At 42.8% G+C, this 23,514-nt stretch overlaps 1 protein-coding gene across 4 annotated transcripts in view; it reads left to right on the top strand.

Moving 5' to 3' along the window:
- The first annotated feature begins 3,480 nt into the window (after positions 1-3,480).
- The window catches only part of KCNB1 (potassium voltage-gated channel subfamily B member 1), a 198,842-nt gene continuing 178,808 nt past the window's right edge, over positions 3,481-23,514 (top strand). The window contains exons 1-2 of one of the 4 annotated variants that reach the window (XM_081946196.1): positions 3,481-3,796; positions 12,596-13,261. In XM_081946196.1, the coding sequence (XP_081802322.1) occupies positions 12,695-13,261 (567 nt within the window). In that variant the 5' untranslated portion in view covers positions 3,481-3,796; positions 12,596-12,694. Of the gene's footprint in view, positions 3,797-8,303; positions 8,603-9,613; positions 10,048-12,595; positions 13,262-23,514 lie in introns of those variants that run through there. The other 3 variants (XM_081946197.1, XM_081946199.1, XM_081946198.1) reach the window with 3 other exon arrangements.

The following is a 23,514-nucleotide window of genomic DNA, read 5'->3' as shown; positions in this document are numbered from 1 at the left end:
GCATGAATGAGCCAGCAATGCAACAAATGCTTATAGCTGTTCAGGGACTTGTGGTCTGAAGGCTTAATGTATCCAATTACCCCAAACCCCTTTACACCACAGCTCTTCCCAATGTGCACATGTTTCCAGGTTACTCTGGCTGACTTGTCCATAACGTAGTGCTAGAAGCATTCAATATTTATTTAGCATTAGAATTATAGCTTACCTTTATTACCTTAAAATATATACGAAGCAGCATAGGTTATGAAAACTGGACGGTAAAGCTCCAGACATGCATGCATACCCTCTATGCTCTGCATCTCATAACACTGTGCATCTACACTAGGAAGACTCATTGCATTTGCACCTGTAATTTATAATACAATGCCCATGAAGTATTTGCATCCTCCAACGCAGTATAGCACTATAGCAATAGCCCTTATATGTTGCTTTATAGAGCTTTACAACCCTCTCTAAGCGGTTTACAGAGTAAGCATATTGCCCGTTACAATCTGGGTCCTCATTTTACCAGCCTCTAAAAGATAGAAGGCTGTGTCAATCATGAGCCACGGAAGATCGATCTGGTGGCAGCCGGCAGAGTTAGCCTGCAATAATTTATTCTAATCACTGGGCCACCACAGCTCCTTCAAAAAGTTCTTAAGCCCTAGTCAGAATCAGAAATTCAGCCTGATCAACAAAAGGAAACTAAAGCGCTGCAGCGAACATGTTTTTCATGTAAAAGAACTTAAGCTTAGTAGCCTCAGCCCAGGGATAGAATTTGAGATGTTCTTCATGCAAAGCAGGTATTTTACAACTAAATCAAGAATATTCCCTCAGGTAATGATGCTAAAACAATAAGTAAGGAGGTTTGACTGATTAATGGCTGCCTTGAGGAAGGAGGTTGTCAGCCCATAGTTCTGTTGCTTTAGGGTTGCTGGATATTATAATCCAACATCTGAACAGATGTATCCTCCTTGCTCCTGCTTTGTATCACGATTTTTATTTATTTTATTTATTTATTATTCGTATTTATAGACCGCCCCCTCTCCCGAAAGGGACTCGGGGCGGTGTACAGTCACTAAAATGCGTTATAAAATACATACATAAAACAGTTAAATAATTAAATACGTAGGTGGAGGAGGTTACAAGACTGTATATAGAATAATAAATATAGTACATTAAAAACTCTAATAACCCAAGTTAAAATATTACCCAAAATTACCCATTAAAATATATCCATCGGGAGGTAAAAACTAAGAATGTGCCAGGCCAGCTAATCGAAACAGGTGAGTCTTTAATTTTTGACGGAAGGAACGGAAGTCAGTGGTAGTTCTAATGTCGGGGGGGAGGTCATTCCAGAGGGTTGGGCCCATCACAGAGAAGGTCCTACCCCTAGGCGTCGCCCGCTGGCACTGCCTAGTGGACGGCACCAGCAGTAGTCCCTCCCTGTGAGAGCGCATTGGTCGTAGGGATGTGTGCGGGAGGATATGATCCCACAGGTAACTGGGTCCTGTGCCATGGAGCACTTTAAAGATGGTAATCAATACCTTGAAACGCACCCGAAAAACCACAGGTAGCCAGTGCAGCTCGCGCAGGAGAGGTGTGACATGGGAGTATCTTGAGCTCCCCATAATCACCCGCGCGGCTGCGTTCTGATGCTCTTAATGCTGCTGTCCTGTATCTTTCTCTATATATACATCAAAGAAATGCCTTTAAAATAAAAGAAGTTCCCCAAGAGAAACCATTCTTCAAGAGGAAGAATGATCTTACATCACTGTGATACTGTAGTTGTGTTCTCTTTTCAGGGAGATTTTGTTAAAAAAATAATAATCTTTCATCTCCGTCATGAAAGCCCTTCCAGAACTCTGCAATCTCATTCCCATCACACAGCAATACAATATACAATGAGAAAAACCCTGTTCCCAAAAGCAGAGACGTATACAGATAATCCTCATTTAGTAACCCTAATTGGGAACAGAATATCCTTCGCTATGCAAAGTGGCTATGAGGCACAAAAAACCCATGTGACTGCACTGCTAAGCGACGGCAGTTTTGGTAGTCCTGGTTGTGGTTGACCTCACACTTCTCCTGTGTGAGGAGAAGCTCATCTCCATTTCAAATCCCCCCCTCACTTCTCTCCCCCTCCTATCTACCCTTTTGGCTGCCTTGCGCCACCTCCGGCCTGCACTCTGCTTACCCCTGCACCAGGGGTGGGTTCCTGCCAGTTCTAACCTCTTCTATAGAAGAGGTTCCACAAATCTACAGTGCCGTTTAGAACCGGTTTCAGCTCCCTCCCCCCACCCGTCCGCACATCATCAAGTTGAAGAGCCAGAGGAGGAATTCTGGGAGTTGAAGTCCACAAATCTTAAAGCTGTCAAGTATGAACACCCCTGGGGTTTTTTTTCTAAAGGGTTAGGGGTGCAACGGTCTTGTAACTTGACAGCTTTAAGACTTGCACACTTCAATGCCAGAGTTCCTGAGCCAACATGACTGGAGGAGGAATTCTGGGAGTTGAAGTCCACAAGTCTTAAAGCTGTCAAGTTTGAACATCCCTGGGGTTTTATTTCTAAAGTGTTAGGGGTGCACTTGACAGCTTTAAGACTTGCGTGCTTCACATGCCAGAGTTTCTGAGCCAACATTTTGGTTGCTAAGCAACAGCGTTGTTAAGTGAGTTTCACCACATTTTACAAGTTTGCCCCGCAGTCACTTGGCTGGCAAGCCACTCCTACCCAGTCACATGGCCAGCAAGCCACTCCCACAAAGCAGGCCACATCTACAGAAGAGGTTCTAAAAAAAATTGAAACCTACCACTGCCCTGCACCCTCCTTGTCACCCAGTGTGAGTTTCAAAATATTTTAGAACCTATTCTGTAGGTGTGGCCTGTTTTGTGGGAGTGGCTCAGCAGTCATGTGACTGGGTGGGAGTGGCTCGGCAGTCATGTGACCAGGTTGGAGTGGCTTGGCGGTCATGTGACTGGGTGGGCATGGCCAACTTGATGTCACTCACCAGGAGATGTCATGGATTGGGTAAAATGTGGTGAAGCTTAGCAAACAAAATTTTGGGCTCAATTGTAGTTATAAGTCAAGGACTATCTCTGCCTTCCTCTGCATGGCAGCCTTGTCCTAGTAAACTCATTATCCTTTCTGGCAATTTTCCTCTCTGTTAGAGGGGCCAAAATAATCCATACAATGTAAGGTTTCCTGCTGCAGCAGGGGGTTGGACTAGATGACCTCTGGGTAGCCTTCTAGCTCTAAATTGCTGTGCTGTTTTTCTTTCTTTCTGCTAACAAAGAAACCTGACTGAGGCTCATTCCACATTCCTACCAGATAGAGAATGATATAAGAGAAAGTTTGGCTCCATTCACAAGCAGGGAATCATCCAATGTCACCCCAACTGACCTTCGCCATCTTTTTTCTCCGATTGCTGAGTCATGCATGACTGGCCCTTGAAGAGGCAGCTGCTGGCTAGGCATAACTTTCCCAATATTGGCTCAGAGCAGCAGGGGGCAGCCGAGGGCAGGGTCACCAGAGGGCAGAGATGGGAGAGAGAAAGGTGGTGGAATTGAAACTCACATTCCAGTTGTAAATGTGGGTGGACTGCCCAGTGCCCAGATTCCAATCAAGTGACTGCTGGATGCTACAATGGCTGTAAATCTGAGGACCGACTGCAAATAGTTATCTGCTCAGCACCATTGTAGCTTTGAGGAGTCATTAAGCAAGGAGTACCTGAATGGAATTGGTGGGCTACAAGGTGGGAAATCCGAGAGATACAATGTGCGCACCAGTTTGGAGAAATTCTACACATCTTTGTACCTGTGGTGAGTTCTATTGTCAGGCAAATGGGCATTTGGGGGGGGGGGGGTTAAAGGAGATGGAATGTGGAGGCCATTACTGACAGAGCAACCTTGAGAACTTTAAGATGCAGGGACCTCAATTGGGGAATCGACTGGCAGGGTTGGGAACTCTGGGAGTTGAAGTCCATGCAGCTTACAATTCTCAAGTTGAGAAACACTGTGAATGTTCAGCGTTTCTCAATCTTGGCAATTTGAAGATGTGTGGACTTCCAGTGCCAGAATTCCATCGATGGAAGGTTGGTGTTTCTCTGTGTTGCAATTTCCTTGTAAAGGCATCCCAGGGTCTGGGCTGGTGAGGAGGCTTCTATTGTTTGGCTCAGATGGACTTGCAGGGGAACTTTGTCTGGGGCAAGCAGTTTGGGTCTGATGGGATTAGGCAAAGAGATGAACTGGGTCTGACTACGTCATATAGGGTTTCCTGCCTAGGCAGGGGGTTGGACTAGAAGACCTCCAAGGTCCCTTCCAACTCTACTATTGTATTGTATTGTATTGTATATCTAAAAGACGGGGAAGGATAAGAGGGTGCAGCCTTCATTTTGTTTGACTGATTTTCTCCATTTCGGTGTCTTGTAAGCTAACAAACCCACAAAAGGCTATGAAAGCTGGAATGGGTTGGGTCTTGGAAAGTGAATGGACAGCAGGTGGACAATACAGAACTGGATCATCACACAGCACAACAAAAATAAACCATCACAGTTGCGCTCATAAGGGGGCCCAAATGTCTACAAATATTGCAAATTACCAGAAGCATAAAAAGGGGGAAGTTAAAAATTGAATAGCCTTTTTTCTTGTTTTTTTGTATTTAATTACTGTCAAATTTGTCTTCCTTTTTTTTTCAATATACACAAACAATGTTAAGTAATAATACATTACTTTAATATACATCAAAGTGGAGACTTTACAATAATACGTACAATACAAATTTGTCTTCCTTTTTTTTTCAATATGCACAAACAATGTTAAGTAATAATACATTACTTTAATATACATCAAAGTGGAGACTTTACAATAATACAATACAATACAATAGCAGAGTTGGAAGAGTCCTTGGAGGTCTTCTAGTCCAACCCCCTGCCTAGGCAGGAAACCCTATACCGTTTCAGACAAATGGCTATCCAACATCTTCTTAAGATCTTTTTTTTTCAATATGCACAAACAATGTTAAGTAATAATACATTACTTTAATATACATCATAGTGGAGACTTTAATACCAAGTAATGAGCTTAAGACCAAAACTTTATCATACAGCAAATACTTTGATGCAACCTGCAGTGGTTTTTAAACATTATATTCAATTCTGGGTGAAAAAGCTAAATAATGTTATGCTCATTAACACTGCAGTTTTAAATCATAATACTGATATATTTTTTTCTTTTAAATTTTTCAATGGTCTGTTATCTCAACATAATGATGTTAATAATATTTAATCTATATTATACTGAATAAACATCTTTATTAAAAAAATATAATGCAATATCTACATTTCACAACCATAAAAGTACTATTTAAAAAACCCCACAGAACTGGGCTAACAAGCCTAATCATAAAATATAGTCTACCAGTCACAACAGCTAGGTTCACACTTTTTAGCAGTAAACCAAAGCTAAACAAACCCATATAAAAATGGTGTTAAAAAAAACACTATCAAATTTGCTTATGGATCAAAATTGGGTGATAGAACTAATAGTTTAAAAAATACCCCAAAAGAAAATAATAATACTTTTGATGGATTAGAGAAGTGAGGTGAATATACAGTAAAAAGAACAGAAGGAATAGGGTAAACGTAACCTTGAAAAAAGATGACTTACTATGAGGGAAGGGTATAGAAGCACTTTTCAAGGACATAAACAAACGTCACACAAGAGATGATCAAGAGCTGCTGTTTCTTATTCCAAGTTGTAGTACATGAATAATGGTTTTAAATTATGGAAAGCAAGAATAGTTTGATAGTGCAATCAATTATTAGGAAAGGGGTTGGGCTTGTCTTCACTGGATGTGATCAACCATTTGCTTGGTATGCTTTTGGATTTTGGATAGAACAAGGAGTTGGCCTTGTCATAGGTTCTTTTCTAAACTGTACCCAATTACATTGACCCAGATTTAAGAGAAAAGCAATGGATCCTGAACTGGTGGTTTTGTTAAATCCAGGGACGTGCGGTCAGGGGAGGCAGGGGAGACAGAGCCTCACTGCTCTCATCATGAAAAGAAAAGAAAAGAGAAAAGGGAAAAGGCACATGTGGTCCCATTCCCCGCCTTCCCGAGTCAACATGAAGGGGACCGCGGAGCGTGAGCGCTCCGCGGTCCCCTTCATGTTGACTCAGGAAGGCGGGGAATGGGACCACGTGTGGAGGAGGCTGAGGCTGCCTCAGCCTCTTTCACACGTTGTCCCATTTCCTGCCTTCCTAATGACGTCACCAGCCTCACCAGCCATAAACCTCACCGCACGTCACTGGTTAAATCTCACTATAAGGGTTGGGGAGAGATCTTATTTTGTAAAGCAAACATGCGAAAGTGATACACCAGCGCTCCCTATATTGCGTTGCTATCTGTATACAATTAATGTTCAATTAATATTACTATGACAATGCTTATACTATACTCCAGACTATTACTACTCAATTATTATTAGTTATTGCTCTTATTACACACACACTCGTAGATTTTCACCTCTACAGAATCTTGCCAAATTTCTTGCCAAACAACTTCAGCCCTATACAGAATCCATCACCTCACACGTACAAAACTCGCTCCACTTCACAGAAACAATAAAGAAACAAAACCTACAACCCAGCAATCTACAAGTGAGCTTCGATGTCATATCCCTCTTCACCCAAGTGCCTATAAAAGAAGCCTTGACAGCCATCCAAAACAAACACAACCCCCCTAAGCACATCCTGGACCTGACCAACCACTGCCTAACCAACACATACTTCATCCACAATGGATAAAGATACAAACAGATAGAAGGAGCACCTATGGGATCACCCCTCTCACCCATCATTGCAAACCTATACATGGAACATTTTGAAACCAATGCCTTAGATAAATCTGAACACAAACCCAAACTCTGGCTTAGATATGTAGACGACACTTTCGTAATTTGGCCACACGGGAAGGAAAACCTGGACAACTTCCTCACACATCTCAACAGCCTACACCCCAAAATACAGTTTACTATGGAAATAGAAGCTGACAACCAACTTCCCTTTCTGGACGTCCTAATCTACAAAAAACCCAATGGCTCCCTAGGATACACCATCTACCGGAAAAAACCACACACCAACCGCTATTCAAATGCACAATCCCATCACCATCCTGCACAGATTAACTCAAAGCCAGCACTCCACACACCCCCACCAAGATTTATAGAAAGACGGCAGCTCCGACCATGCTTTAAACCCAAAACACAAGCCTGAAGATGGCGAGTAAGACCTCTATAGACCTCCCCTATACTTGTGATGGCAACCTTTTTTGGCTGCCGTGCCAAAAGTGGGGGGAGCACAGGGGGGTGGTTATCAGCATGCCATACCCATAATGCTATGCGTGCACAGATGCACACAATCAGCGACCCCCCCTGCTTTTGCCCCGATTTTTTTGCCTTCCCCGGGCTCCAGAGGCTTTTTAGGAGCCTGGGGAGTGCAAAAACAGTACCCTGCCATCCCCAGATGCCCTCAGGAGGTCTCAGGAGCTTCCCTGAAGCCTACGCAGGGCAAGAAACAGACCTACGTGGAACCTGGAAGTTTGGGAATGGTGACTTCCTGTTTGTCCGTATGGCTGGTTTTCGACCTCTGGAGCCTTCAGGGAAGCCTCCTGAAGGCTCCGGAGGGCAAAAAACGGTCCTAAGAGCCAACCGGAAGGCCGTTCCTGAAAAACCGTAGGGCCGGTTTTTCGTGCTTTGGAGGCTTCAGGGAAGCCTCCGGAGGGCGAAAAACAGCCTCAAAAGAAGGCTGAAGTCAGCTGGCCAGCACGCGCATGTGCGCTGGCCAGCTGACAGGGCATCGCCTTGCATGCCCTGACAAATGGCTACGCGTGCCATAGGTTTGCCATCATGGCTCTATACCAAGGCTCTTCAACCTTGGCAACTTTAAGCCTGGCAGACCTCAACTCCCAGATATTGCTGGCTGGGGAATTCTGGGAGTTGAAGTCTGCCAGGCTTAAAGTTGCCAAGGTTAGAGAACCCCGCTCTATACTACGGCTAGTATGCATCAACAGTTCTGAAGACTGTTTCTGCCTCGAGTCTCTTCTATCTGAGATCTTCTTTTTCTGTTAACGGCCAGCATGTAAAAGCTCCTGCACCCTTTTTATGATGTGCCTTGTCTTGCTGTGATACGACAGTTCTCCCCCCCCCCCGTTTTGAACTCTCCAATCCTTCTGAAGGAAAAATGCCATCTTTCATTTGGCTACTGTTTGTTCCGAAACATGCATCTCCTCTGCTCTCCTCCCAATCTGCTTCCACATCTGTTTTTAAAGTTGCAGCTTTAATGGCAACTCTGCTATGTTGACGCTGGGGGAGAAGGCTCACATTGGAGGAAAAGAAAGGCAGCTCAAGCACCTGCAATTTTGCTAAGTAGCCTGTTCATCCAACAAGCCTCCATGGCTTCTGCCAATGCTTTTCTCTGCTGCAAAAAAATTACTACATGACCATCGAGAGCCAAGCCCAACTCAAGAGAAAGCCTGAACTAGCAGAGCAGCTGCGAGAAGTGATAGCAAGTTCTCAGGATGTCTGACAGAGGAAGTCTTCCACTGCCCCTATCTGTTAAGATGACAAGGTAGAAAATAAAATGTGTTTTTTTTTCTGTACTGTCTTGAACACCAAGGCTATGTTTCTGAATGAGAGTACCTCCGCCTCTTCTTCCAGGTGTTGGAAGAAATATCCAGCTGGGTATTCAGTTCCAAGTGGAGAAAAAGAAACTGGAAACATGGAGGCTGTTTGGAAAGATGGTTTAAGGGTGGGCAGGATCACATGGCTTGAGCTCCTGAGCAGAATCACACCGCTTGAGTTCCCAAGCAGAAAAAAGGGGAGAGATGCTGAGAGTCCCTGGGTTTTATGCCCTCTCTGGGCTTTGAACTTCCTAGGGTACAGGAAGAGTATCCTGAGTGGTTGCTGTCAGAGGTCATAGCTAGCTTTGTGTGTGCTAAATTTGGATGAAACTTGGTTGGTGGTGCAAAGAAGGCCAATGAAATGGGGTAGATCTTTGTTATGTAGAATAGACTGGCTCAGGCCTTAATGACCCATTGACAGATGGTGGTGGGAACTATTAAGAGTGAATCTGTTTCCTGCCTAAAAATATGTTTCTCCATTTCTCATCCAGGGAAATATAATATTCTTCCTTTTAAATATTTCCTAGGATATTTCATTCTTCTAGGAGAGGGGTGGGTTTTAACTTCCTACACAGGGCATTTGGAATCCAAAAATGGTTTACTCCCCGCTTTAAACTTAAAAAAAAAAAGCCTTGACCTGTCTTTCACTCTTGATCCATGTCTTCATTAAACCTGGCGCATTTTGCTGGCTTCCCTCTTGTCGCAACCCCTCCAAAGGAGAGGCCAAACGTTAAACTTCTCGCCCGCAATGCCGCGTCCGAACTCGAGATGGCGCTCTTTTCTTCCCTTCTTCCCGCGTTCAACTTCCAATTCCCGTCCGCAGCAAACTCCAGGACAGAATTGCGAGGGGGAGACGGAGGCTCACCGGACTTGTTGATCTCCGTTAAGAAACGAGACGGGGGGAAAAACAGAAAAGGGAGAGAGAGGAATTGCCTTGGAGCGCTTCTTGATTCTCAGGGAGCCCGGGAACCCGTTCACACGTTCGGTGGATCTGAAGCCGAAGCCCGGGAGTTCAAAAGATCCATTGGAGGGGCCTGATGGGTTGTTTTTCCCCCCTCCTCCTTCTCAACGATCTACCTTTCGGGAACCAGCTGTAGGGTTTAGACTGGGGGAGGGGGACGACACGTGACGCCCCTCCCCATCTGCTCGGTTGTCCCGGGATTTGGTGAGCGGAGGGGGGGTTTCCACCCCCCCCTCTCTCCCCGTCTGCCGCCACCTTCCACTCCGCCTCCCCGGCTCGCCAGGAAAGATACCCGCCGTGCCCGCTTTGCTGATCTCGCCGTCTTCTTCGGCTGAAGCAGGATGTAGCTTCCCCCTAACTGATGTCCGCCTCTCCGCCGACAGACCGCTCCGGCGTTGCTCTGGGGTCGTGGGAAAGGAAGTAAGTGGCGAGGTGAGAGACGGTGAGGAGGGAGGGGGAGAGAGGAGAAATTGGGGGGCAGCGGCGGAGGGAAGAGATTCCCGCGATCGCTCGGCGTTGGCCGCGAGGAAGCCGGCGATCTCGCCTCATCCGGAGGCACAACGCTGTGACGGGCCGCGGGCAATCTGGGCTGGGTGAGGCTGGAAGGTTTCTGCCCCTCCAGGATCCAGGATTGCTGGATCTTGTGGCTGAGGCCATCTGGGAGAAAGCAACAGTGCGAGGAAGGGTGGAAGGCAGGCAGGCAGGCAGGCAGGCATCCCGGGGTTGGTGCCGTTTCCAAATATATAAATACATATCAATATGCATACGTGCACACATGTATATCGTGTTGTTATGACGACTTCTCTTATTCCCCCGTTGGTGGAGAGGAAGGATTCTCTCCTTCCAGAGGATCGACAGAGAGATATGCAAATCATTGTTTCCATTAGACTAAAAACTCAGTTTAGCTTCTTGTCCTCCCTACCACACTAGCCTAATTGCTCCCGCCACCATTGCCAGGTTGTTTGGAAGCGCGGAGCTGATGGCCTCGCACCCTGTTTGCCATAAATGCATTTATGAATACACACACAGACACACACATACACACCCCTTTTCATCCTGGCTCTTCTTTCAACCTCTGCTGATGCAGTCTCCTACAAATTGAAGCAGTATGGTTTAGATTTTGTCTTCCTCCCACAATACGGTATTAAAAAAATTTAAATCCCATCTTCCCCATTTCATGCAAAGAATTACAGACCTTTCAATAGCACATTATTCAAAAGTCTGCCTCTCCTCTCTGCCCTGATGTTTTGTCATCCCACGAGCTACCTGTAGGCCGATCTTTAAAATAGGTAACCTTCCTTAAATGAGATGGGTTGTGTAAGGATGTTTAAAATACTGGAGGGGGGGGGGAAATGGATGGTTTCCCTATGTACATTATGAGTCTGTGTGTGTGTGTGTGTGCGCGCGTGCACAACATGTGTCTGGGGGTTTGTTTTGACCGCAACCACTTTGCCATTGCATTGAAAAAGCTACCACTTCCAGAGAGTAGGAATATAACGCTGTGAAAGTACCCTGGTTTTCTTCTGTGTTAGATGTTCTTCTTGTAGAAGAAATGCTATGTAAGTTTTAAAAGCAAGGCTGCTAATAGATGTACTATTGTAAATTGTTAATGTCAGCCTGGGCTGCTACAAAAAGATGAGGAGTGCACATGGAGGGAGTAAATGGGGAAATGTCAAATTTTTCCCTTAAATTGTTAAATATAATCTGTTCAGTGTTTAAAACATAATTCATCCCTTTGGGAAGGAGAATTTATGTGGAAAATGTAGCTAAATGCATGGGTGAAATGAGCAATGCTTTGATATTTTAGAACTAGTGAATACAAAATATATATTGATATTTCAGCCTGAAAATGCATGCATTTTAGTGGACAGATGATCAGATAGATCATTTGAAATCAGTAGGTAATTGTATTCCTATCTGCAAAACAAAAAGGCCATGGGAAAAGTTGGTCTACAGTTTATGTCAGCATTATTGCAAAATCTTCTTTCCCTCTCCCAGGGAAAGAAGATTTTCCTCTCCCAGGGAAAGTATAATATAGCATATAATGTGTTTTCTTAAGATTGTATACAAAAAAGTACATATTTGAATAATGGAATATACAGTTTGATATTTCCTTATATTTTTCTATGGCATATATACTTTATGGGTAAAGATGTTTAATTGTTGGCCTTTCTGGATGAAACATTGAAAACTAGTAAATTAACAGATCCTTTAGCTTGTTCCATAGGCCCGATTTCCCAGACATCCTTTTCCCAAAGCCCAAAGCTTCTAATGATAATAGAAAACATCCTATCAAGAAACAAGCTCCTGCTTGGAACCTCTGCTCATATGTGTCTGTGAAGGAACTGCAAAAGGGCAGAAAAAGGCTAACTGGCATTAAAATGACAAATGTTAACATGGCTTGAATGATTGGCTGGGGTAACACTTTATGCGCTTATCTGTTCAAACATGCCCACAAAATTATCTTAATTTTTAATCTAAAAGGTAAAAATGAAAAAAAAAAAGAATCTGGAATGCTTTTGAGAAAGTTGAAATGAATTAAAATGGATGCTGGACTTAGGAGGATGATCTAGCTTTTCCAGAACGACACAGCACAGATCTTTGGAGAAGACATGTCAAGAATTTGTCTTCAGCACTTTAGGTAGTGGATAGCTCCCTATCACTAAAACGTATGGAATCGGACAAAGTCTGTACTAAGGTTTTGTTAGCTCAGTGGCTAAAAGCTCCTATTAACATCCACTCCCTTCAGTTCACTTTCTTTAGGACTTTTCGTTCAGTTTCAGCACCATGACACTGAACAGCAGCCTGTGTGTCTGACAGCCAATCTCCTGTCTCTGCTGCTCCTTGGAGCAAACTAAAGGAGCTATTTGTATATCTCCCTGATTAATTGAACAAACAGGCAGTTTTGCAAACAAAGGAAGAAGCTTTCCATATAATTTGCTGAAGTTACCAGTAATTCTGTGGATTATTTTATTTACAGGCATGGAGGAGCAGGAAAACAGATGAAGAGAACCTATCTGGAACCCTGAGAGCCCAGGAATCATTTGTCAGCCTCTTTCAGTCTTTTTAAAGATAAGCAATGCCTGCAGGCATGAATAAACATGGATCTCGATCTACTACCTCTTTGCCCCCGGATCCCATGGAAATTGTCAGGAGCAAAGCTTGTTCCAGAAGGGTCAAGCTTAACGTGGGAGGCTTGGCACATGAGGTTTTATGGCGAACCTTGGACAGGTTACCACGGACAAGATTGGGTAAACTCAGAGATTGCAATACTCACGAATCCCTGATGGATATATGTGATGACTATAACTTGGAGGAGAACGAATATTTCTTTGATAGGCACCCGGGGGCATTTACTTCTATCTTGAACTTTTACCGCACGGGCAAGTTGCACATGATGGAGGAAATGTGCGCCTTGTCCTTCAGCCAAGAACTGGACTATTGGGGAATTGATGAAATTTATCTAGAGTCTTGTTGCCAGGCAAGGTACCACCAGAAAAAGGAACAGATGAATGAGGAGCTCAAGAGAGAAGCAGAAACCATGCGTGAAAGGGAGGGAGAGGAATTTGATAACACCTGCTGTGCAGAAAAGAGAAAAAAACTCTGGGACCTTTTGGAGAAGCCCAATTCTTCTGTAGCAGCCAAGGTAATATCCAATCTATCCATTTTTGATCTGTGATAGATAGGGCTAGAAAAATGGTACTTTACAGTTTCAATTGTACCTTCCTGGTGATTGCCTCTGGCTATTTTTGATGTACAAAAAGATAAGAAAAACTCAGTGATGGATTAGTTCTTTAAAGTGCTTACGTTTTGCAGCTTGGCAGGGAATTATGTTCTGCAATTATTTTTAATAGAGGTTTCTTTGCAACAGTTATACAGTAGAAATGGGACTGGTATTGCCTTCTTTTAGAAGGTTCATTTAGGATCCCAATCTAACCTTGGAATTAGGTGGAGATCTCTCATCTATATAGTAATCAGATTTAATCCTACTCAGCTTTTAGAGTCAATCAATGTCATCTGGGTATCACTATGTAGCAATGAAGTGAAGTTGTTGAAACAAAGGCAAAAAATTCCCTATCAACATGTCCAGTTTTGTGAAAATGTGGCATAATCTCTGTTTGATTAGAACATTGTTCTTATATTTTCTTTCATTACTTAGGAGATTAGGGATTAAAGCAATTTTCATATTTAATTTTCATCTTGGGAGTCTCTTGTTTTGTTTCCAATAAATTTCCAATAGATATATTTTTCTAATTCTACACTCCCCCCCCTCTCTTCTAATATATTTGTGCAGGTTTTGATGATTTCATTGTAGAGGAAGTCAGAAACCTGTAAGAATTCCAAGCTGCCTCTTACTATGGCTGGGTGTAGTTTGAAGGTGATTCTGAAAAGGTGCTGTAAATAGATAGATCCTTCTGTGTCAGCCTGAAAAAAAAAGATGCCACTATTTTAAGGAGTTTCCTTAGAGTAATTGACTGCATCATTGGAAGCCCTTTGAGACAGGCCAGGTCAGAAAACAGACACCCTATTGATTACAGGAATTTGACTTTATTGTTGTACACTGTAATGACAGGATTTTGAAAACCTGCCAATTTACCTTTGCCCCCTCTTATACCAAACAGAATCAAAGCAGGTTTTTTTTTTAATTTCTTCCTCACGTTCTCTCCTTCCTCAGAATTAAGTTGTCATGTATTTTCTCTTCACGATTCTCCTAATGTATTCCTTGCATTCCTACATCAAGGTTCTCTGCACCCCATTATACTCAGTTGACATGGCCAAGAATTCAGTTAGGACTATGCTTGCTTTGAAAGTGATTTTAAGAAGTACTTTAGAGTTTGCAGAAGTATTGCATCTCTCTATTACTAATTAAAGCAGCCACAGCTTCTTTTTTGGTGTGTGTGTGTGTGTTACATGAACCTTTAAAAAATGCCACAGCTATAAAGCACCTTGATTTTTTTTCATACTTAACATGGAAGCCTGGAGAAAGACATGACTGTTTCAATGAATACAAAAAAAAGGCCCCAAATACTTCTTCCAAAAAGGTTTTCAAGGGTGCATTGTCTACCCCCTTTTACAGATTGCATTGAGGCCACCAGGCACATTTCCCTCATAGATACTCTTGGCTATTATATCAATTTTTGAATCCAAATTAAAAAATAATAATTTTTATCTTGAGGTAGAAAGCTTGGTATAGCCTGTCTTTTGGTTGGAGGAATGAACTGTTGAAGACCTGGAGTTCCATTTGTAGCCCAGCTGCTTCACAGTCTAAGTCAGGGGTCAGCAACCTGTGGCTGTGGAGCCACCTGTGACTCTTTCATCAGCATCAGTCTGCTATGGCTTTCTAGGGCTTTCGATTAGGATAGGTAGAGGGAAAAAGGACGTCGTGCTAGGAGAAGACTCTACGGTGGGAGAACCGGATTTCCAGTCAGCAGAGGAAAAAAGACATCATGCTAGGAGGAGACTCTATGGTGGGGGAACCAGACTTCCAGTCAGCTCCAGAATTGAATGGGGGGCTTCCGATTAGGACCCTTGTGGATCTTTGAGTGTTTAAGGACTCAAAGTTAGACTCCTGGTCTAAGTGAAAGCACAACAAAAAACGGATAGTACAGGTGGCCATAAGAAGAAGACAGGACATTCAGTGAGGATGGCTTTTAGCAGAGCTCTTACTTTTCCTGTAAATTATCTCAGGTTCCACCCTTGGCACCCCTGGGGCAACAGTGAGGCAGGTTGTGGCTAAACAACTTGAAACTGTGTCAAGCATAGACTAGAGGTACATCTTTTAACCTTAGAAGATCAGATGGCCAACAGAGCCTTGGGTTACACTTCTAGAATCTTCCAAAAGTTGTTGCCAAATTATTTCGAAGGGGAAAGTTATTTAGTATACGATCCTGTTACTATACTTGCATTGAACTAATTGCTAATTGTAATTAATTAACTAATTACATTATATGAAATTGAGTGGAATTAAGTCCAATGTTATATTTGGCCTAGCTTGGTTTACACTTTGGATTATTATCCTATTAAATGTCAATAGCAGTTCTTGGCTTGAAAAGGATGTGCAGTTCTGATTGGAGAATATTAAAAAAATCCTGTCAACTTTAATGCAAAGCAAAGATCCTATAACTACAGCAGATTTTTTTTTCTTTAAATGACCCTGTAATCCCTTGCTTCAGGGTGGAGTCAGGGCGACTGAGCATTTACTGGCTGGATGACCTTCCTGACCCCTATGTGGAGTTCACAGCAGATATTTTCCTCTTTCCCCCAGAGGGAGTACCCAGCAGCAATTAATTCATTGAATTCCAAATATCCTTAGTAGGGACCTTTACTGTTCCCTAATTTTATAGATTTTCATGAATTGTAATAATTTCTAAATCATTTATAAAGTGTAGTGGAGGTGAGCAGACCTGGAGATGTGTAGCTTTGTTCAAGCCCTCAAAGATCTGTATATAAAATACAATTCTGCCAAGTTAGAACTTCTAATAACAACTTTTTATATCCCATTCTAAGGAACTTAAACCCAATATTCATGCAAACTACCATATTTTTCTGTATAAGACGCACCGTTTTCTCCCCAAAAAGAGGGTGAAAATCTGAGTGCATCTTATACACTGAATACAGCATTTTTGGCTTCCTGAAGCCCTGCCCCCTTCACAAAAATGGATGTGTATGGGATGGGGAGGGCAAAAACTAGAGGAAAATGGGCCGGGTTTTTTTGCCCATTTTGCCCCTCCCCCAGACCACTCTAAAAGCCTCCCAAATGCACGCTCTCTCTCTTTTTTTTTTTTTTTGCAAAAAGGGGTCATTTTTGCAAAAAATGGGCCGTTTTTTGCTCCTTTTTGCTCCTTCCCCAGCCCCTAGGAGTTTTTCACAAAAAACAAGGCATGCAGAGTGCAAAAACTTTTTTTAAAAAATTTACCTCTTCAAAATCTTGGTGCGTCTTATACTCCGGTGCGGCTTATAGTCCAAAAAATACAGTATATCATTTCTAAAAGGATACTAGTTTATATAAACCTTCTTTCTGTTAAGAATACCTAGAAACAATTATTCAATGCTCTCTCTCTGGTGTCTGAGATAGAAATATTAATTTACATCTCTTTTACATATGTAAATACAGAACATAAGTATCAAAGGATACTGCAATTATCTGTATTGGTACCTCTCAGCAAAATGCAATCTGAAAATCCATATTTTACATTCATTTACTTATTCTTTCTTCCATGGAGAAAGGGGGGTACATGCTGGAAAGATTAATGCTAAAAAAAAATCACTATCCTACTTGGCAGCTAATTAAATATTTCATGCTGCTATAGAAGCGACATGTTACCAGTAGCAACAGCATGCCTGCAAAGAAACTGGGCACAAATATGAAGACTAATACCGGCAACATGTAATTATTAAAATTGGCAAGTGTTAAGATGGTCAAATATCAGGCTCTTGTAGAAAAGCAAGGATTTTGAAATCGACTTCAGGGTAATCCAGGAGATTCTTGGAAGCTTATCAAGTATCACTCTAAGGCTGAGTTTGCACAACACGTTAGGCTAAGCATTAGATGTGCTGTGGTTCTCCATTTACTTGTTTCATGAATTTAGCAGTGTTTATAACCTGTCCAATTCTGGAGGTCTCTAGCAGCACACTGCAAAATAAAGAGAATAGAAATGTGTAATTATAAAACCCCAAAATTAAATGTAGATAAACACCCCCATTCAAAACTACGAAGAGCCATGGCTGCACTGATATAATACAGTGTGACTTGCTTATAGAATATTTACAAGGTGGGAGTTGCATGTAAACTGGGGTTTCCACAAAGAAGACCCATGCTCCACAAACCTGATAGCTAGGGTCTTTCAACAGGATCTTTCTAGATCAGTGGATCTCAACCTTCCTAATGCTGCGACCCTTTATTACAGTTCCTCATGTTGTGGTGACGCCCAACCATAAAATTATTTTCTGTTTTCCATATTTTTTCGAACATATGTGTTTTCCAATGGTCTTAGGCGACCCTGGTGAAAGGGTTGTTCGACCCCCAAAGGGGTCCCGACCCACAGGTTGAGAACCGCTGTTCTAGATGAACAGACCAATCAACAGTTTCTGTTCTGGAAGTGCAATCAGGCCACTTTTTTTTATTGTCTATCACATGTCATATAAAGATTGCAGGTGTTCAGTTAACCTACCAGGTTCAGAATTTCACATGTGATCTCATCATTGTGGAGAAAATGTATGTATTCACTAAGAGTTGGAAATAGCTTGATGACACATAATTAATCAATTAATCAAGGAACTCTGTCTCATTTTTCCAATGATAGAAGCAAAGAAACTTCTTTTTCCTGGCTGGATTCCCACAGTGTGCTTAACTAGGTCAGTGAGAGACCTGGCAGGAGAGAGAAAGAGTCAACTTAAGTGTTACCTGGCTCCAGACTGACTCTGGAGATGAGCAAGGTGGGAAATCTGGCCAAACAAAATTAAAACATACACAAAACATAACTGGCAAAAGATTCTGTTCTCCCTTGGTCTTAGGCTTGGGAGGACATTTTCATTTCATTTCATTTATTAGCACTTATATACCGCCCCCTCTCCCGAAAGGGACTCGGGGCGGTGTACAGTCCGTATTAAAAAACACCAAATAAAATACATGTATGCATAGGAGGAGGATAAAATAGGCCAAAACTGTACAGCTAATAAGTAAACAATATAAAAATTTAAAATATCATACAATTTATACACTATCCCTCTAAAAGCCAGTAAAAAGTATATGCCAGGGGGTAGACGTTGTAAATTATGCCAAACCAGCCAGTCGGAACAGGTGTGTCTTCAGTTTCTGTCGGAAGGAGCGGAGGTCAGTAGTGGTTCTAATGTCGGGGGGGAGGTCATTCCAGAGGGTTGGGCCCATCACAGAGAAGGCCCTACTCCTCGGTGTCGCCCGTTGGCATTGCCTCGTGGACGGCACCAGGAGAAGGCCCTCCCTGTGAGAGCGGATTGGCCGCAGGGATGTGTGCGGGAGGATGCGATCCCGCAGGTAACTAGGCCCTATGCCATGGAGCGCTTTAAAGATGGTAATCAGAACCTTGAACCGCACCCGAAAGACCACAGGTAGCCAGTGCAGCTCGCGCAGGAGAGGTGTTACGTGGGAGTACCTAGTACTCCCCATGACTACCCGCGCGGCTGCGTTCTGGACTAGCTGCAGTCTTCGGGCGCGTCCCAAGGGAAGCCCCATGTAGAGAGCGTTACAGTAGTCCAGGCGAGACGTCACCAGCGCATGAGTGACTGTGCGTAGGGCATCACGGTCCAGAAGGGGGCGCAATTGGCGCACCAGGCGAACCTGGTGGAACGCCCCCCTTGCCACGGCTGCCACATGATCATCCATTGACAGCCGGGCATCTAGGAGGACGCCCAAATTGCGCGCCCGTTCCACAGGGGGCAATTGCTCGCCCCCTATGGCCAGTGATGGAATTAACTGGCTGAACCGAGGTGCCGGTAGCCACAGCCACTCAGTCTTGGAGGGGTTGAGTTTGAGTCTGTTGTCCCCCATCCAGACCCCGACGGCTTCCAAACACCGGGACATCACTTCGACAGCCTCGTTGGGGTGGCTTGGGGTTGAAATGTACAGCTGAGTATCATCAGCGTACAGATGGTACTCAACCCCAAAGCCACGGATGATCTCACCCAGCGGCTTCACATATGCGTTGAACAAAAGGGGCGAGAGGACCGACCCCTGCGGCACCCCACAAGAGAGTGGCCTCGGGGTCGACCTCTGCCCCCCAGTCAACACATATTGCATCCGGCCGGAGAGGTAGGAGCCGAACCACCGTAAAACGGTGCCTCCGACTCCCATCCCCTCCAGCCGGCGCAATAGGATACCATGGTCGATGGTATCAAAAGCCGCTGAGAGATCTAATAGGACCAGGATAGAGGAACAACCTCTATCTCTGGCCCTCCAGAGATCATCCACCAACGCGACCAAGGCTGTCTCGGTGCTGTGCCCGGGTCAGAAGCCGGACTGGCGTGGGTCTAGATATATGGATTCGTCGAGGTGCCGTGGAAACTGCTGCGCCACCACATTCTCAACAACCTTCGCTAAAAAGGGAAGGTTGGAGACTGGACGATAATTAGCTAGCTCCATTGGGTCAAGTGAAGGCCTCTTGAGCAGGGGCTTCACCACCGCCTCTTTCAAGGCAGCCGGTAAGAAGCCCTCACCCAACGAGGCGTTCACCAGGCCCAGAAGCCAGCCTCGCGTCACCTCCCAGGATGCCAGTACCAACCAGGAGGGGCACGGGTCCATTGAACATGTGGTGGGTCGTAGCCGTCCCCGTAACCCGTCTAAATCCTCGGGGGCAACAGAGTCAAACTCCTCCCAGAGTGGACTCACAAGACTCACTGATGTCGGCTCGTCCGGACCACTGGGGGGGACAGAGAGTGCTTTATGGCTTTCCAGGATAGAGATTTCGTATGTATATATGTGTTTATTTTTATCTTAACATGTTGTCCAGACAGAACTCATTTGGTGGGTTAATGATTTGGTGTGTTCTGCTAATATATTACACTGCATAAGTTAAGAATGATGTGCTAATGTGGCTATCGTCTCAAGCTGTTAGGTGAGGATTGGTAATACTGAAGGTCAAAGCATTCCAGGGTGTCAGATAGAAGGATATCCAGGTACATCTATGAAAGCTGAAGTGGAAAACTCTTCCACTCTGAATTTTTCCTGTTTTCCACATAACTGCCTGCTCATCACTCTCTCCATTCCTTTCCATGGTGCATCGCGAGAGATGTGATCTAGGGATCCTGCTGAGTTAAGAGATGATGGTGATGAGATCCAAGCAGATTTGGGTGCTTTGGGAATGCCTTGGGAAGAACAGCATGCATCCCAGAGGCAGGATTTGACCGTGTTACTTAAAAGGCTTTTTGCCAGACAGATGAGCTCAGTGTTTTGTGTAGAGTGAAAATTGGAAAACCAATACAAGCCAAAAAAAAAAAAAAATAGGTCTGAAAGTTGAACCAGTTCTCTCGGTTCCTACCACCCGCCAATGGAATTCCTTGAAATACATTTTAATACATTCAGGTGAAAAGCCTACAAAGCATTTTGGGCACTGAGATTCTTCGACTTGACGGGACAATATTGAAAGAAAGAGTTGTTTTTCTTTGCTTAAAGTTCTGGAAGTCATGTCAAAGATTTAGGGGTCTTTGGTTTGCATTGGGAAAACAAATGTTATCATTTTTTATTTTGCACTGTAGCTGGGTTCCAACTACTTTTGCTTCTATTTCAGGTTGCATTGCACTGCACCTGAATCATCAGATCCTCTCTGACATAGTATCAAAATCCATTAGAAGCTCCTTACATTGTATTGATTTACTGTATATGAGGATGATCGTCCTTGCCAAAAATGTCTTTTGTGATGTATACATTATATCCAGGTTTGTCTTTAGGAACAAATAATCCAGCACAAATGCATTTAGCAATTGAAGACATGCATATCAATATCATCATTCATCATTATTTTAACCATTGTCTATCTAGGGCAGAATGAAGGTCTCTTTCGCATGTTTCCAACCAATACATTCTTCGCTTTCATTTGCCAATTGGGTCCACAATACTTGCTGTAGTTGTCAATCTATCTTGTTTTAGATCTCTTTCATGGGCACTTTTTATCAAGTGGGATCCATTCTATGACTACCTTGGTTCACCTGCCATCAGTTCTTGCTAAGTGACCAGCTCAATACCTTCTATGATCAAGGCTTGAAGAGGTGAAGGGTTTGTGTGGATAAATGAAATTGTGTGCTATGTTGTCAGACATGTATATATCCAGAAGGGTCTCCCAAGATGAACAGGCCATGATGATGCCCCAAACTAACACCAATCACATCTGCACATCTGCCAACCCACATTGGACCAACGTGGTAGATTACGATCTATATTCATTCCACATATCAATACAATTATTCTATATAATTTGTATATTTGCTATCCCACTTTTCATCATTTAAATCATCCCAACCTAGGTAGATTGTGAAATGTTTGCAGTAAAGAGTTTGAAAAGATGTAGTTCCAAAGCACTTCTAAACATTTAAAAATGTTCTCATGAGTACAAAAACAGAGTGGATCAGAACAGTGAGCATGTGTGAAAGCAGTTTTGACCAGCAAAATGTTTTCTCGTCCAAGTAAACCAAACAACGCAGATACAGTTGTGAAATATTTATATGTGAGGAAAACAAAGTTTTAGCTTCTTATATTTTAGGAAAGTCCAATGTACTGTAGTTATTCTTAAAAATTAGGAAAGAAACAATTGTTCACTCTCAGTTCCTATCCATCTTTGCTGTCTCTCTCTTGAATGGATTCAGTCTCTACTACAGCAGGTCTTTGGAAAAATATTTCCTTGATATTTATTTATTTTATTTATTTATTTTATTTATTTATTATTCATATTTATAGACCGCCCCCTCTCCCGAAAGGGACTCGGGGCGGTGTACAGTCCCTAAAATACGTTATAAAATACATACAAAAACAGTTAAATAATTAAATACGTAGGTGGAGGAGGTTGTAAGACTGTACATAGAATAATAAATATAATACATTAAAAGCTTATTAAAACCCCAAACCCAATTAAAATGAATAAATCCCCGGGAGGTAAAACTAAGAAAGTGCCAGGCCAGCTGATTGAAATAGGTGAGTCTTTAACTTTTGCCGGAAGGAACGGAGGTCGGTGGTAGTTCGAATGTCTGGGGGGAGGTCATTCCAGAGGGTTGGGCCCATCACAGAGAAGGATCTACTCCTAGGTGTCGCCCGCTGGCATTGACCAGCAGACGGCACCAGGAGGAGCCCCTCTCTGTGTGAGCGGATAGGTCGCAGGGAGCGGATAGGTCGCATTTATTGAGGAAGAGGAAGAGGAAAAGGAAATATTGAATTATTTTCCAGATGGTTTAAATGGATCATTTGTTCCTTCACCTACCCTAAGCATACTGTTATTAAAATCAGGGATTTAAAAAAAGCTAAAGGAGAATAGCAGGGGTGCCATTAATCATTTCAAGGAAAATGAAATGCTTGATTTCAATGGGGAATTAAGCTTTAGTTTATTTCTTTTTCTCATTGAGCCAAATGAGACTTTGCTGTGGCTAAACTTTGGCATACATTAAAATTATGTAGCACAATAATGCTACATAGCAATTATGAGAACTTCCCAAGCTAATTAACCTGTAATTAAAGAAAGATGGGAAATGTGTTTGGTTCACATTTTAATGTGACCTTACTTAATTTCATATTCTTGAACAAACATGACAGACACAAATATTCAAATATTACTTTTCATACTGCCTAATGTTCCAATGCTGATTCTCTCTGGAAATGATAAAAACAAGAAATGCATTTATTAGGGAAGAAACATATAGAAAATTGTGTTCATTTCCAAAACAACATCTAAAATGCATGTTAGTGAAGAAAATGACTTGCAAAAAGTACATGTATTAGACAAAAGTACTTACAAAACATGTGTATTAGAAGAAAAAAACATAAATAGCTGCAAATTATTTTATGCACTTATCTTTTTTTCTCTATCTCTCCCCTTCCCTCGATTTGCTCTGTTAATTGAAGCGAATGCAGAAGCCTCTAAATTTGAACTCAGAACCAATCTTAGGGGAGAAAGATGTATTTAATATTTTATCCAAGCTACGTTCTAAATTTAAAAACTCTTGGAGTTGCTATTAGTTCCTGTAGGTAAGTAAGAGGAATGTTTGCAAAAAAAACAAACCCCAAAACCTAATACCATTAAAATTAGAAGATATTTAACATGTGGAAATATCAGAATTAAGGGTTAAAAAGGAGGGGGAAGGGGAGTGGAAGGAAGAGTGGGAGAGGAAGAGGAGAAGAAGAAGGGAGGAAGAGAAGGAAGAAAAGGAATTACGTGCCATCTA

Source organism: Natrix helvetica (assembly GCF_964273705.1).
Source record: "Natrix helvetica genome assembly, chromosome: 3".
In the NCBI taxonomy this organism is placed as follows: Eukaryota; Metazoa; Chordata; class Lepidosauria; order Squamata; family Natricidae; genus Natrix; species Natrix helvetica.
This window is presented reverse-complemented; position numbering and strand designations above follow the sequence as displayed.